Source organism: Zingiber officinale, chromosome 1A (assembly GCF_018446385.1).
Source record: "Zingiber officinale cultivar Zhangliang chromosome 1A, Zo_v1.1, whole genome shotgun sequence".
Lineage (NCBI taxonomy): Eukaryota > Viridiplantae > Streptophyta > Magnoliopsida > Zingiberales > Zingiberaceae > Zingiber > Zingiber officinale.
Window position 1 is genome coordinate 50,117,982 of NC_055987.1, and position 12,350 is coordinate 50,130,331.

At 33.9% G+C, this 12,350-nt stretch overlaps 1 protein-coding gene across 1 annotated transcript; it reads left to right on the forward strand.

Annotated features, from left to right (window-relative positions):
• The first annotated feature begins 7,283 nt into the window (after window positions 1–7,283).
• Window positions 7,284–11,817, forward strand: LOC122024778. The gene is made up of 4 exons (XM_042583480.1): window positions 7,284–7,835; window positions 8,965–9,111; window positions 9,374–10,027; window positions 10,470–11,817. The coding sequence occupies exons 1-4, from the start codon at window positions 7,503–7,505 to the stop codon at window positions 11,517–11,519; spliced, it is 2,184 nt and encodes a 727-aa protein (XP_042439414.1). The 5' UTR covers window positions 7,284–7,502; the 3' UTR covers window positions 11,520–11,817.
• The last annotated feature ends 533 nt before the right edge of the window (window positions 11,818–12,350 follow it).

Genomic DNA, 12,350 nt, shown 5'->3' on the forward strand with positions numbered 1-12,350 from the left:
GTCCAATAGAGATTATATACAGGACCATAACTTGTAAATTTGTATGGTCATATATATATTTTTGAAAAATATGTATTTCCAATATTTAATATTATTTTTATTATTTTATAATCATAGTAAAATTATTTTCTATACTGAGTACAATTTAGATTTTATGATGTTGCCCACACTAATAATAAATGTTTTAGTTTCTCTTTAAAATCTTTGGTTTCAAGCAAAAGGAATAGATGCTACTTTAAAATGTGAGGTGCAAAACACTTATAATCTTAGGAACATACAACACATCAAACATGTCCTTACCACTCAAAACAACATGTGGGCATATGCTTTTTCACCTCCAAGCAATTGGAGGATTGCCCTTGTCTTATGAAACACAAGAAAAGTGTGAGGGGGCAAAATTGTGGTGACTTTGACTAAGGCATTTATAGTTGGATTTTCAAAGCATATGGCCCTCCTAGCTAGCTAGTGTTTTGTTGTAGGTGGTGGTGGTGGTGGTAGTGGTGGTGGTGATAATGAGATCATGGTGTCAGTTGCCACACTGCCAAAGCAAGAGCTTTAATTTGTGGTTGTGGAAGATGAGGGAGGACAACATTTGTATGAGTTTTTTTAAAAAGATTTTTCATTCGAATTAGATATAAATAATTTCTTTTTTTTTTTTTTTGGAGTGGGTAAATATTTTTGGTTGATATGTGAAATAACAAGCATGCTAAAAATGAGTTTAGTCAAAATTAAACTTATTGAAGCATGGAAGATAGGAAAGTAATACATAGCATTATCGAGTTTTGTATATTTTGGATCCTTTATTTGTTTGGATCTGAAGGGGAGGTTTGGCGTAATAGTAAAATTATTGTTTTATGATTAAAAGGTCACGGGTTCGAATCCTGAAAATATCTTCTTGCAAAAAGTAGGGTAAGACTGCATATAATGAATTCTTCCCCGGGACCCCGCTAAATTACTTATCGAATTTGCACATTAACCTTCTCAAGTATTCTTTAAATTTCATATCTCGTTTAGTTAATTAAGTTTGATTTTGGTTAACTAAGATATTTGATTTTGTTGTTGCATAGTTTGTGTTCTATTTAGAATTGTTATCTATTACCTCGTAAAATTATAAACTTCACCCCTTCTAACATGCAATTAGATCCTACATAAAATCATACCTTCATTACCTTTACAAAGTCTTATATAGCTGCTAGGTGAAAGGTCCATGTAAACCGTCATGCTAGCCCTTGGTAGGAGTAAAGTGTTGTCCGACGACCATCCACATAAGTAGGCCATTTCACTAGGGGCAACAATCGTTGGATCGTACTTCTGGTATTGTTTGGTCCTTAATTTAATTTCACTTTCCAGGTAGGCAACTTCACTGGGGTTGATTTTGCTTCAGGGATTGTCGGAAGTTGAAATTAGAGAGAACTTGCTCGACCAGGATTACTTGTTGTCTAGAGATCATTGTAGTCGTGTAAGTAGAAGAGATCAAGACTTGGTGGGACCCTATTGATATGGAAGATGTCGGTCGACGCACAAGGCTAAGATAGGGGGACCACCCAATATGGGTTTACTAGGTACATCAACAACTATGTAATTTTTCATTAGTGGAGTGTTTCATAATCTTAGAGATACTATATAGGATGTGATTGGAGGCTATGAATACTAACATATTTGTGGAAAAGAATGTTTTATTTGACAAAGAGTTTTTGATGTTTTAAAAGTTTTCTTTTGACAGAGGATTTTCAATAGTTTAAAAATATTGAAGGTGGCATTTTCAACTTTTGTTCATCAATATTGAATGAGGGCTAGGAAGGATAGATGGATCTTTTGAGCAAGTTATGGGCATGACTTGTCTAATTTTATTGTATTTTTATATTTGATAGATTTGAGTCTTCTTTGTGGATGTATCTTTATACTAAATCATGCTAAATCACGCTAAATTGTGTTTGTTATATTTTTTTTTTATGTGTCTCTACTATTTAAGGAATACAAAAATTTCTTCACGCTAGCTTGTTAAATTATTTAAGAACGATAATAACTTTATATAGGGATATAAACAAGTTAAATTGAATTAAATTCTATACTGTTCAAACTTAACTCATGAACTAGTCATGGCCGGTTCCAAAACTGGATAAAGGAGGAGAGTTACGTTAGGTTGTCAGCCAACTTTAAACTATGACAAATGTTCAATGAATGAATCTATTAAACTAATATGCTAATGGTAGGTCATTCTCCAAAAGGAACGCATTGTAAGGTCCGACTGTAACATCTCGGTAAGGACTGTTACATTTTCAGAACTCTAGTGTAGTGCTAAATATGTAAGAGTTCTCGTTATAGGGTTTGACTGTAATGTATCGATAAGAACAGCTACATCTCCATAAAAACTTGGTTGTAGTGTTAAATAGATAAGAGTTCTCACACCATAAGTTGGATAAGAATAGATATTATAGAAAAACTAATAGTTAAAGATTTAGAACATGGAACATAGAAACCCTCACTAGTAAATCAATAGAGGTAGTAGATGCGTTGATTAGGAAAAGAATTTGTATTTTATATGTACAAGAGACAAAATGAGTAGGTGAGAAGGTAAAAATAATAGAAAACTTAGATTTTATGTTATGATATATAGGAAAGATAAAACAAGAAATAAAGTGAGTATTGTTGTAGATAGTTCGTTAAAAAAATGAAGTTGCATGAGTTAATAGAAAAGAGGATAGAATTATAACCTTTAAGATAATAGTGGTGAAAGAAACTATGAATGTAATTAATATATATATACACTGCAATTATGATTTGATGAAGCTACCGAATCAAGATTTTGGAATGACCTAGATAAAATATTACAAAATATTCTATCAAATGAAATGATTTTAATAGGAGGTGATCTAAATAGACATGTCAAAGTGAAAAATAAAGAATATGAGAGGGTATATGGAGGTTACATATTTAGAACAAGAAATGAAAAAGAGAAAACTATAATAGATTTTGCGATAGCATATGACGTTATATTGGCTAATACATTTTTTTAAAAAAAATAGAGAACACTATGTCATGTTTAAAAGTGAGAATAATAAATCATAAATTGAATTTTTTATGATTAAATAGAGGGATAGAAATATTTATAAAGATTGCAAAGTCATCCATAGCGAAAACTTAACTATCCAATATAGGTTAGTAGTATTGGATATACATCTCAAATATAATACCAATAGAAAAAAATATATACGACTCCTAAAATTAAGTGGTGGAAGTTTAAAGATAGGAAGTAAAATACATTTAAGGAGAATCTACGAGCACAAACATTAGGTGAAATATACGGTGACTTTAATATCACATAGGATAAGATGGTATCAAAGATGAAAATAGTAGTTAAGAGTGTACTCGGTGAGTGAAAGGAACATGCACCACCAAGTAAGAAATCTTGATGGTGAAATGAGAAAGTACAAGAGAAGGTGAAAAGAAAAACTAACTACTTATAAAGAATTATATATTTGTAAAAACGAGAAAAACTTAAAAAAAAAATATACAATAGATAAGAAAGAGGCTAAGAAAATATTGAATGAAGCAAAAAATAAAACTTTTGAATGATTATATCAAAATTGGATACTAAAAAGGGGAAAAAGACATTTATATAATAACTAAAGTGATAGAAAGAAAGACAAGAGATCTTATCCAAATAAAATGTATTAAACATGAATGCAATATGGTACTGGTAAATGATGGAGAAATAAAAGAGTGGTGAAAAAAAATATTTTTAATGAAGGTTTAGGTAATAAATTTAACTTAAATTATTTAAGTAGGTCAAATGAGTATAGAAATTTATTTTTTTTATCGTAGAATTCAAATTTCAAAAGTAGAACAAACTTTAAATGGGATGCACTATGGAAAAAGCCATTAGACCATATGATGTTTTGATAGAGGTATAGAAGTACCGAGAAAATAAGGTATTGAATAATTTATAAAATTATTTAATATTATATTGAAAACAAAAAAAAATGTCTATCAACGAAGGGTTAGTATTCTATTTCTCTTATATAAAAATAAGCGAGACATACAAAATTATGTAAATTATAATGATATTAAACTAATGAGTCATATCATGAAACTTTAGAAAAGAGTAATAGAAAAAAAAAATTAAGGAATGAGACAACAGTAATTGAAAATCAATTTGGGTTCATGCTTGGAAGGTCGACAATAGAAACTATACATTTTCTTAGACAACTAATTGAAAAATATCAAGAGCAAAAATAAGATCTACACATGATATTCACTAACTTAGAAAAGCTTATGATAGAATCACAAAAGAAATTATATGAAGAATTTTAGAAAAGAGAGGCGTTAGCGTAACATATATTGAACTAATTAACAATATGTATGAGGATATAACAACCAGAGTGAAGATTTCAGGTGGAGTAACTGAAGCATTTCCAATAAAGATAAGGTTATATCAAGGATCAATTCTAAGTGCTTATCTTTTTTACACTACTTATGGGTAAACTCACTGCACACATTCAAGATACAGTGTCGTTGTGTATGTTATTTGTAGATGATATTATTTTAGTAGATAAAATATGTGAAGAAGTAAATACTAAAGTGGAATCTTGGTAGAAAATACTATAAAGGAAAGATTTTAGGCTTAGTAGAATAAAAATAGAATATATAGAATTTATGTTTAGTAATATTAGACATAATGAGATAATTGTTATGATAGAAGATGACGAGTTATCTGGAACTGAGAGTTTTAAATATTAAGAATCATTTTTATAAAATGATAAATGAATTGAGAGAGATGTCTTACATAAAATACAAATAGGAGAGTTGAAATGGAGGAGAGCGTAAGATGTTTTATGTAATTATAAAGTATTTTTAAAACTGAAAGAAAAATTCTACAAAGTCACAGTTAGACCTGTTATATTATATGGAGCTGAATGTTGAACTATAACTCAAGCATCTGAGCAGAAGATGAGAGTTGCAGAGATGAGGATGTTAAGGTGAATATGTGGACATACGAGAATGGATAGAATAATAAATGAGAGTATTAGAAAGAAAATCAGAGTTGCATATATAGAAGGAAAACTCCGAGAGACATATTTAAAATGATACGGACATATACTTAGATGACTAATAAATGCTCCAGTTAGGCGATATGAAACTATAACAAACACACACATTAAACGAGAAAGAGGAAGACAAAAAAAAAGACTTGATTAGTAACAATAATAAAATTTATTTAAGTATAAATAATGATATTATAGGGGATAGAGCCCAATGACATAAAAAAATCCATATAGCCGACCCTACTTTGTAGGATAAGGATTGATTGTTGTTGGTTGTTGTCGTATTGTTTAATCATATTTGATAAGGTAATTGAGCCAAACTAAGTAAGTGTAAAATGAACCAAACAGTCCCTCGGGGAACGATACGATACGATGATAAGAGATAAGACGAACTCTCATGTAACAAAGGTTTGAAACTCACGCTGGGTACCTCATACACCTATGATGTTCGAAATACTCGTGATGTTGGGCCATTCATAGGACTCATTTACATTTTCCAGATTTATCTTGTGGTCAATAGAAAACTTTTATGGTCGGATCATTTATCTCTATGATTAATCGGTTCAAATAGCCAGATACTTAGATTATTAAAATAATATTAATAATAATCAAACAACTTATTTGTTTTTGAAGTTTAGATTTAGTTTGAGTTTGATTTAACTTCGATTCATTTAAATATTATAGAGTTTTTAATTCGAGTGAGTAGAACTCTTATATTTTAAATCTTATTTGGATGATTAATGAACTTAATATTATGTATTCGGGCAAACTTCTTTATTTATATATAAGTTTGATTGTTTGTGAATATTATTTATAAACATTTTAAAGAAAGTTCACTATCTTTGTTTACTAACCTTAATGAGTTAGATGTTATTAAATGAATATAGGCATGCTCCTCTCATAGCAGAGATGGAGCCAAGGTGGGGCAGATGGGTGCGGCCACCCCTTAATTTAATATAAGAGATATAAGAGTATAAAAATGAAGAGAGAATTGGAGGTAATGACAGGTTTTATCATTCGTGATTTATTTTTTTCGTGTTGATCTAAAGACGAATTGACAGAAACGTTAGGGATGAATGAATCATCTTTTATCACAAAAGATGGAGCCAAGGTGGGGTAGATGGGTGCGGGCGCCCCTTAATTTTTTAAGTCAAGAGATATATGAGAGTATAAAAATGGATAGTCAATGAGGAGAGAATGAAAGATAATAACATGATCAATCCTTTAAAGTAATCACACACCTTTCACCCCCGTTACTAAGCTAAATTAAACGTCAAATTTATTCATAAATATTTGATTGATATATAGTTCTAACTTTAGTGAACGCCATGGGATTTTTGTTTACTTAGAGAAGTTTGATAGATGTAGTTTCTCTTCACATAAATTAAAGATGTTAGACACTTAGACTTGTTGATGCGAGTGGATGTAGTACTCCAAAAGCGTAAAAAATTAAAGTCATTGGACATTAAAGAGAAATTAGCATATGATGGAAAAAAATAAAAATAATCTTATCATATTATGCCTCATGATGAATATGGTTTATTCATTTCATGTAAACATATTTTATTTATGTAAAGTATTTTAAAATAAATTTTAAGTATTTTTTATATTCAGTGTAGTCATATGCAGAACAAAAGTTATTCATCGTTCACAATAATATTTATCTCTTTAAATGACCGTTTAATTTTATCTATTATAATGATAAAAATAAAAACTAATTAATATTTTTAATATAAGTTAAGATATTTAAAATTACATTAAAGATTTATACGTAAAATTTAATTTAAAATGACAATGTTCTCATAAATCATTTATGACGATAATCTTAAAAATCAATTTATTTGAAAAAGATAATTTAAAAACTATCCAAATGTGGATATATATAATTTTTAAAGTGGAAATTACATAAAATTGCTATCACGGGCCTGTTTTGAAAATCTTAAAAAAAGGGGCCTGTTTTGAAAATCTTAAAAAAAACAAAAACAGAGATGCTTTTTTTTTTTTTTATAAAAAAGCAAAACAAAACAGCGTGCAAAGATTGATAAATTTCTATTTATTGCCACGTTTTGGTCCTGTCAGATAAATAATTTATCCAATTTCAGGGACAATTTTGTCAAATAGAAAGGCATGATTCCGTTACCGTTAGCTCAAATGTCCGTTAGATGATCTGCTTCAGTGACCACGTGAAGTAAACAACTGCCGCTTCGTTTATTTATACATTTCATCTAGTGGCCAAAGCCCGCAGCAAGGTTCATATCTTCGCTGCTCTTTCTCCTCCGTTTCCTCGATCTCTCTTCAAATCGCTATCCAAAATCCTTCCTTTTCCTCCGTATCCTCCTCTTGTCTTCCTGTCGGAGGTCTCATTTTGGCGTCGATTCGACCTTCCTGCGGCGATCGAGGGGGTTTCCGGTGCGTTCACTGGATAGTGGGCTCTGAGGGGGTCGGATCGGTGCCGAGATGGCGTCCAGGATGATGCGGTGGCGGCCATGGCCGCCGCTGTTGTCGAGGAAGTTTCAGGTGAAGCTGGTGGTGAGGAGGGTCGAAGGGGTCAGCGCTGAGGATGATGCGCCGGCAGCGGGGAAGAAGGTGTCTTTGGTGGTGAGGTGGAAGGGGCCGAAGTTGGCGCTGAGCTCGCTGCGGAGGACGGAGAAGAAGGACCGGACGAGAGAGGTGCAGGTCGGCGATGGCGGTGTGGTGGAGTGGAATGAGGAATTTGAGACCGTCTGTACCTGGACTGCGCACAGGGAGAACGCTTTGCATCCATGGGAGGTCTTATTTACTGTGTTCAATGTGAGTCATCGTAGGACATCGACCTCAGCTTTCTTTAGTTTGTGGATTTCTTGTTTGACAGTGATTCTTTGGTATGGAGGTTTTTCTTTTCTGTGATTTCTTGACATTTATTGGTCACTTCTTTATCCGATAAAAAAATGTTATTATTTTTTCTTTGACCTTCTTTTGTCGATTTTTTTTCATCAAATAAGTTCTGATTAGTGTTGGTTTAGGTTGGTCTGGTTTGTGATCTTTGGAATATTCGACCAAATAGTACTTTTCTGAAACTGTGTTAGTGTGCTTTCCAGAAAAAAAACAAAGTGTTTTGTACCTTTTTCTGGGTTCAATTGTTATCATTTCAATTTAAATAACATGTTATCTCCCAGGAATCATTGATCACTTCCTTGGTTTTCTATTGTTAACAATTTCCTTGAAGAAATAATAGTTAATTTTCTTAAATTTCGCGTGTTGTATTACATTGGCAAGTTGCTAATGTTAGAATCCTGATGATTTTTATTTATTATAAATCTATTCAAGAAAAATGGATGTTTCTGTAATTTCTGTCGTTATCTCAGAGATGCACAATCGTTTTGTTTCAAAAGTCAACTCTATTGTTTCATTAATTCTATCTCCACTGGCAGCCTTTGCTTCATGTGTTCTTATTGCCTTTTCTGAATTCAGAACTCATGAGTTTGACCGATTTCATTGTGATTAGTATATATTACTTTTAGTTTGATTTATTTTTTAAATGGAAAATCTCTATGCGTGTTTGCGTATCCTGTCCTGATACCTAAAATAATTCACTCGATTTCCACTTATTTTTGAGTATCAAGAAAATATGCTGCGACAAAGTTGTGATGAAAAATGTGAAAGAAACAATACCAAAGTCTTATTTGAAGCTGTATAACATAGCAGACATACTGGATAGTTGATTTGATAAATTAGATACTATGACCTGCTCTTGTCAATTACAATATCATATGTAGCTATTTTACTTGTTTATCAACCAGTTTAAGCCAAACTTATTACTTTATATTTCCTCTCTGTCTCTTTTTGTAGTTTCAGAATATCAATTTTTGGGAAAAGTACTTTTTGTTGTGTTTAATTGCATTTTATGAGGAGGAGCTAAATTGATTTAATTCTGATCTAGGGTTCAAGACAAGGCCCCAAGACCAAGGAATCTTTGCTTGGTGTTGCTTCACTCAACATATCAGAATTCACATCTGCTGAACAGGGGATTGAGCTCTATCTTCCATTGTTACTTCCTGGTGCCACCGAGTCTAATTTGTCGCTTCATGTATGTTAACTCCTATTCTGCTTGTTTGGATTTATTTTTTCTCAAATAAATGATTGCGAGTGATGGTTGCTTGTGAGCATCTGGTGCAAGACTCCATTGTCACATATTGGTTTCCTTGCCATGCCCACAACCACACCTCTTACCTTTTGTCACCTATGAATTCTTGTTGTACTGTTGTGATCACAAATGACATAAATCTAAGTCGCTTGATGAATCTTTACTTAGTTCAAGAATTTGACTCTGGAAGTTGTTTGTTTTGCAGTTGGCACTCAGTATGTTGGAATTGAGATCTTCACAAGATTCTTCTGATGCCCAGAATTGGCTGGTTGGTGCATCCTCACCTCGGTCAGGAGATGGTATCCCTCCTGAGAAAGAAAAATCTGCACTTAAAGCCGGATTGAGAAAGGTGAAAAATTTGACAGAAATTGTATCGACTCGGAAGTCTAAAAAGACTTGCTCAGATGACATTGGTAGTGAGGGGAAATACTCGGCTAGGAGTGACGATGTAGATTACAGCTATCCATTTGACACAGATTCTTCTGATGACCTTGATGAGGATGTTGAAGACAACAAAGTGGATACTAATGCCAGGAATTCATTCAGTTATGGCACATTAGTATCTGTTAATAATGCTGGGTATGAGATGAAGATGTATGGAGAAAATGAGGATTGGGTCTACCACAATCATCGAAGATCAGATGTAGGTTGTTCTCATGCAGAGGATAAACTGTTATCCATTCCTGAACTTTCAATGTCAAAGAGGAGTTTTCTTCCTTGGAAAAAGAGGAAGTTGAGTTTCAGGTCTCCTAAATTCAAAGGCGAACCACTGCTCAAGAAAGCATATGAAGAGGGAGGGGATGACATTGACTATGATCGTCGGGTGCTGAGTTCGTCGGATGAATCAATCTCTGCCAGAGTAAGTTTCACTGACTATCTATTTGGAAATCATCAATATAGTTTTCCTTTGATTCTTACATATGTTGCCATTTTTATCTGTTTTGGTGAGGGATCGTTTGATAGTAAATCACTTGGTCTTATCAATTTCTTCTTCGGAAGAATGGATATGGTCCTATCAGAATCTGTTTTTTTGTCAAATTCAACAGGTGAATCAAATCCAATGGGGGTACACAGATACCATATCATCATCCTAGGATCAATTGAACGTTTAATTTTATCTGAAACCATTTTCAAAAGTTTGAACCAGCCATAATTGGGTATAGGAGTACTCCTTGGGATGGAGTGTGGGACAGATCATTGAATTTCTATTACTGGCTAAGAAGTTGTATTTGTATTTGCTTTCTTTGTTCAATAATTTAGTTTGGAAAGTAACTGAAGATGTTTTGGTAATATTCTTGCAGAGGCAAAATGTGGATGATGGAAGTGCTATGAACCGATCATCAGTATCCATCTTTGGTGATGACTGCTTTGTGATAGGCAGCTGGGAATCAAAGGACCTAATTAGTCGAGATGGGCACATGAAGCTTACCACTCATGTGTTTTTCGCATCCATCGATCAGAGGAGTGAGCGAGCCTCAGGCGAGAGCGCATGCACAGCCCTTGTTGCTTTCATTGCTGACTGGTTTCATGAGAACCAGAACATGATGCCCATTAGGTCTCAGTTTGATGGCCTCATCCGAGAGGGCTCTCTTGAATGGAGGAACCTTTGTGAAAACCATGTTTATCAAGAGTTTTTTCCTGACAAGCACTTTGACCTAGAGACAGTTCTTCAAGCTAAGATTCGGCCACTATCTGTTGTTCCTACAAAATCTTTCATTGGATTCTTTCATCCTGAAGGCGCTGATAACAACATTGGCTTTGACTTTTTAAGTGAAGCTATGTCCTTTGACAGCATCTGGGATGAGATCAGCCGAACGGGATCTGACTGCTCAAATGACGCAGGACCTCAGCTATATATTGTAAGCTGGAATGATCATTTCTTCGTCCTGAAGGTTGAACGCGATGCTTATTATATAATCGACACTCTTGGTGAGCGTCTCTTTGAGGGTTGTCAACAGGCTTACATCCTCAAGTTCGACGATACCACATGCATCAATTTGGTTTCTAATGAGACTGAAAATGCCACCAGTGAGGTCGAGAACGAGGACCAGGAAAAGAGAAATACTGCAATGGAAGGGGATCTTGTGTGTCGGGGAAAGGAATCATGCAAGGAGTACCTTAAGACCTTCCTGGCTGCAATTCCAATTCGGGAACTGCAAACTGATATCAAGAAAGGACGGACATCGTCCACTCCATTGCATCAACGCCTCCAGATTGAATTCCACTTCACTATGTCAGCCAGCGACCACAGCTTGGATTATGCATCGACAACGCCAGAGGTTCTCCCTGATCTATCTTGGCCAGTTAAACCAGCCGGAGCATTTACACCTGCACCTGTTTGTGTTGCATAGCATCAACTGCATTTGTTTGGTACAGCATCACTTAAGTTTGATATGCTTGAAGGTGAACCGAGGACTGTCAAGCATATCCTTCTTTGCCAATGTCTCTCTTGATAACTAACCATAGAGATTTTCGCTGAGTATGCCGTGAGTAGGGTGTTGAGCACTATATTGTAAAGTTGTGTTTCAATGCCTTGTATCAACTTGTTGGATTTCTAGTCAAGTATGTTGTTTTAAGTCTAATTGTAATGCGACTACTGAATGCATTGAGAAGATTCGATACTAAAGTTTTCAAATTGCATAGTCTTAATCTTTTGGTGAGATTAACAGCAGATAGTTAATCTTTTGGATTTGCATGATATGCACTAACACACTTTTTCTTCCCCGCAAGTTAATTGATTCCTATAGTAAATCATTTTAGGGTATTTGTATTATGTTTAAGTAGTTCTCTTGGCTCATTTGTTGCCATTCACTAATGGCAGTTTGAAGATGATGACCTTGAGCAAACACACACACTGGCGATCGAAGCTACTCAACTGTTCGCGTTATTAATCTACAATAAGGTAGTACTCTTGTTTTCTTGAACCAGTCATTTCTGAAGGGGAAGGGAAATACATACTTCAAAATGGAAAGTGATCCTGTTTTATCTTCAGTTGTCTATCCCACTTTTGATAGCTGATCCACCTTTTTCCTTCTCATACAAGTCCAAAGGGAAGAAAAAATACACAACATAGAAGGATAGAGGGAAACTCAGTTTCGACTTTGCTTTAGGGCTATGTTCTACACACTTGTTGCATAATAGTTGCTGCTTGGTTGAATTCTTTCCATGTAGCTCCGTGTGAA

Excerpts from the sequence above, each read along its gene's own strand:
- LOC122024778 (XM_042583480.1), top strand. The coding sequence starts at position 7,503 with ATGGCGTCCAGGATGATGCGGTGGCGGCCATGGCCGCCGCTGTTGTCG. Across the intron at positions 7,836-8,964 it reads TCTTATTTACTGTGTTCAAT|GGTTCAAGACAAGGCCCCAA; the intron begins GTGAGTCATCGT and ends ATTCTGATCTAG. Across the intron at positions 9,112-9,373 it reads AGTCTAATTTGTCGCTTCAT|TTGGCACTCAGTATGTTGGA; the intron begins GTATGTTAACTC and ends TTTGTTTTGCAG.